Source organism: Eurypyga helias, unplaced genomic scaffold (genome assembly GCF_000690775.1).
Source record: "Eurypyga helias isolate BGI_N326 unplaced genomic scaffold, ASM69077v1 scaffold17620, whole genome shotgun sequence".
Taxonomy (NCBI): Eukaryota; Metazoa; Chordata; class Aves; order Eurypygiformes; family Eurypygidae; genus Eurypyga; species Eurypyga helias.
The window spans coordinates 22,557-26,774 of record NW_010225266.1 but is presented as its reverse complement, the minus strand read 5'-3'; the positions used below and the strand labels follow the sequence as shown (position 1 = coordinate 26,774).

General features: G+C 40.8%; 1 protein-coding gene across 1 annotated transcript; it reads left to right on the top strand.

The window, feature by feature from the left end:
* Nucleotides 1-466: 466 nt before the first annotated feature.
* LOC104507561 (Sjoegren syndrome nuclear autoantigen 1 homolog) lies at nucleotides 467-811 on the top strand. The gene has a single exon (XM_010148891.1). It carries the CDS (start codon nucleotides 467-469, stop codon nucleotides 809-811), a length of 345 nt encoding a protein of 114 aa, XP_010147193.1.
* Nucleotides 812-4,218: the final 3,407 nt, after the last annotated feature.

Sequence of the window (4,218 nt, the reverse complement as noted above, 5' to 3'; positions counted from 1 at the left end):
CGGCTGGTGCTGACTGCCGAGCCTTCTCTTGGGAAAGGATTATTCGGGTATTTCTGAGCGAACCCTCCAAGCCCGAGGTACAAAGCATCGCGTGTTCCGAGTGATGTTAAGGTATTGGAGAATACAGTAGGAGTATCGTGATACCAGGGTTGAATGTTGTCATGAGGGCATCGTAGGAGAGACCAGCTTTCTGTGACGATACATTGCAGATGCCGAATTTTGCCCTGCCCGCTCCCTGAAAAGGGAAGAGATGTGGCACAACTCGAAATCAGCACATTAACCTCGAGCATCTTTCCTCGTGGCTCTGTCTGCGCTAGCATAGCATTATTCATGGTGACTCTCCCACAGAATTCTTCTATCTGTTTTTTATTGTGGTTTTTGAGTTTGGGATTTTTTTTTTAGGGTGAAGAAGGCTATTGCTGAGAGGGGACTTCAGGGAGCAGTGGAAAAGCTCAGGGAGGGAAGGATGACTCAGCAGGGAGCTGTTCTGCAGGGTTACAACAACGAGCTGGTGAAATGCATTGAAGACTTGTGTATGCAAAAAGAAGAGCTGAACAAACAAATCCAGCAAGCAGAGGAGGAAAAAAATAGACTCCACCGTGAAATCCAAGTCCTGAGAGAACAGCTGGAGCACGTATGTGAAAACCTGGCCCAAAAGGTAGCGTCGCGGAATGAGCTTGATAAAATTCTTGCTGAAACTGAAGCTGCTTACATGAAGATTCTGGATAGTTCTAGAACTTTGCTTAATGTTCTGAAGAAGGAAGTGGGAAGCTTAAAGCACAATCCAGAACTGAAAACGAATGTAACGTGAAACGGTCAAATGTTTGGACTCCACAGTGCTAAAATTCCACTAGGTGAGAATTGTGCTTAGCCACAGAACCTTACGACAGTGTAAGCAGGGATTTTCTTCCCACCTTTCTGTATTTTATATTATTTTTTTTAAAATGCATTAGAAAATAGATGAAATAAAGTTGCTGTTTTGCTGTTAAAAAGATCTAATTACTTAAACACTACAAAACTATATTGCAGATAAGTAATTGAGGCGGATGTGAGATTGTCAGTTTGGACATGGTGATGCTGCAAGGCTGTTCTGAAGACAGGAAGAAAAAAACCCATACCTTATTGGTCGGTTTCAGGTGCCTACCAGTGAATTCCTGTTTGCTTGAAAATGCGTGGATGTGAGTAGCTCAGATAGTGCTTCTTTTCACTTTACAAATGCTTAGGCTTTACTGCTAGGGACCAAATAGAAACGAACCATTTAGCTTCCTGTGGGAGTTTGGAGTTCTGTCTGATGCATGACAAGGACAGCCTGTTTACAATCATCTCTTATCTGGAATAATGGAGGGATAAGGTGAGAAAACATGGCTAATGCAGGGCATGGAGGCTTAGGCTATATATGATTCATGCATCTTCTCAGGTTACACTCCAAAGCCTCGTTTAGAAAGGAGGCACACTGTAGCAAAGGCAGGTTTTGGTGCAAGTGTGTGCCTCCCGCGTGCAGGGCTCAGCGCTCCAGGCAGCTACACCATGTAGGCTTATGGATAAGGAGAAGATGACAGTATTCAGTAGTGTCTAGAAGTCCTGAAAAAAATCACTGAGGTTCCAGCAAAAATAGAGTTATTAAAGGCAAGGGCAAGGAAGATACTCTTAGATAAAAGGCAGGGATAGAACTTCTGGAATCCTTATTTTTAGTGCATTTAGCTCTATATTGATCTATTAAATAATTGTAAGAAGATTGTAAAGAATAGTAAATAGCCTGGAATGGTGAGAAATAAATAAGAATGAAAGGCGAAAGTAGAAAATAAGATTAGAAGTAGTTTGCAGCTCTGGGGCATTCTTACAGATGAGGTTATAATAGAATCTAGAGATCAGGGAGGAGGTAACAGCATGGCAGAAATCTCAATCCTGTTTTCTATTTCTAGTAGTTACTAAACCTCTCATGTTTGTGTGTGTGTGTATGTATGCATTTTCTCCTGCTCACTCGTGTTGGAGCAGTAACTTCTATTTTTAAGCTGTATCTTGTAGTCAAGTCTTCATTCTGTACCAGTTAACTAAATTGAAAGAAGTGCAATTGTAACTTCCTTAAGTGATGACTGTGTCTCTCAGGTGCAAGTATAAAGGGTATGTAGATGTGAGTCGTTTTAGTAATACCAAACAAACTTTGTTCTTCTGGTTGCCATGCTACATCAGGGATTAGTGTGACTGAGCTAATCAACAGTTCACTTGTATGGCGTTTCCACTGGCTTCCCTGGAGTAATGCTGCTGTTGTAAAACTAGACTGTCTCAGGGGTACTGCTGCTGTTGTAGTGTGGCAGTACTCGGGAAGGCCTTGCTTATATTGAAGTGTTGCTATTTTATAGTAGCAAAAAACTGATTTAGGTCACTGGATGTTTCTTGGCATTCTCACTTCCCTTAGTCTGGTCATAGTAAGCAACATCAAAATAGGAAGACTCAGGAAAAGTTATTCACTAAAAAGGAGGGATTTTTTTGAGAGTTGCATATGTAAACTGCTGCTTGTTATTATTTGGAAAGGAAGTTGAAATTGTGTGGGGGGAAAAAAATTATCAAGGAATGTTCATCTGTAGGTAACAGTTAATTTCTTGTATCATCAGTCTCAGTAATTACAGGTTGGTTTGCCTTAGAATAATCATATTATAAATAATTCCTCTTCTTGCTCCAAGTAGGCTGTTAAAACTACAGCAGTTTTAAGAGAAGCCTTTGTGCTTTACAGAATTCTACTTCATGACCATTATTACGTCTGAGTGTAGCCATTTTGGTGTCAAAGCAAAAATACTGGAGATGTTTGAATTTTTGTTAACAAACTTAAGAGAAATTATATCTGTTGGCTAGTATTTACACACACTGGGGCCTCCCAACTTTCAAATAAAAAGTTGAAATGTTAGTATTCCATCCAGTGTTCCCAGACTGCAAAATTTCTGTTTAAATTCAGACTAGCAAGTGGGGAGCAATAATCTCATATCTCTAGGGCTTGCCTAGTTGTAGAACAACTCCCAGGTGTGGCACTCATTGTGAAGTAAGTGCACCTGCAGAGTAGTTACTCAAAAATAGCTTACTTACTCTGTATTGACCCAAGTGAACTAACTGTGTCCTTTTATTGAAGTGGTAAACCTTTTTCGCTGCTTTTTCAGGTAGTATAAATCTTGACATAAATAGCTTTTCTTAAACAGCTTCAGTTTGCTTAGAATAGAAGGCATGCAGACTAAATTCATGGTGTTGCTAGAACTAGGTGTAACTAGCAGGTCACAGCAGCTCTGTAAGGCTAGGCTGCAACAGCACGTTCGCCTGAAATCAGGCAGGTTATAAACTTAAAGCATCCTACTTATTCCTGGCTCATTTTTTTAATATGGATTTTATATGACTCTGGGATCTAGGTGCCTTCCTGGCAAAAGTTCAGGTTACCAACTTGTAGTGCCTAATCTGAAGTGCTCTGCTGGGTGTCTTGGTTATTTGGTATATGAGGAGACGTTTTTTGAAACTCCTGCCTGTGCTTTGATGCAAAGCTCTTGTGAAATGCATCTAGTCTAGTTTCCTGAATTTATGTGTTGGCAGCTCCACCCAACTTCCAAGTACATAACTGGAGGAGAGGTGATGATTCCCAACTTTTATAGCAGTACTTTCTAAATACATACCTAGCACATACAACTCTAGTCGTCAATAGGTTTTTTAAAACACTTGTCTTCATTCCTGCCAAGTAAGCGAAGTGTATTATGTGTGACAGAGTTTGGTGGTTACCAAACTGCTTGTGGGTGGCGTGTCGAAAGTCATTTTCTGGGTGGAGGTGATTATAGGAGCCGCTGGGTGAAGGCCCGTATGCAAGCAGTCACTCGCTGCCCTGCTCAGGTACCTCCCCACACAGTTTCTCCTAATCACCTCGCAGGAGTGGAGGTCAGTGCGTTGGGATGTGGCAATTTTTTGGCTCTTAACTTTGTGAATGCAAGAGAATTGTTTCTTCAGACTAGGCATCTTCAAGCACTAGAAGAGTTGTGCATTCAAACAACAAAGCAAGTTATAGTCTAAACCCAAATGACTGGGTCTTGGTTTGGAATTTCAGAATTAAGGATCTCAATTCCAACTATCTCTTGTGGTACAAGTATGTTGCTTCAACTGGATTGAGCTAAATTGGAACAAGGGACTCAAATCAGGAACAAGAACATTCAGAAGATTGTTAGCAAAAGTATCAAATGTCTACTGTTAATT

What these genes read in the sequence shown, in the direction of transcription:
- LOC104507561 (XM_010148891.1), top strand. Translation starts at nt 467, where the DNA reads ATGACTCAGCAGGGAGCTGTTCTGCAGGGTTACAACAACGAGCTGGTG.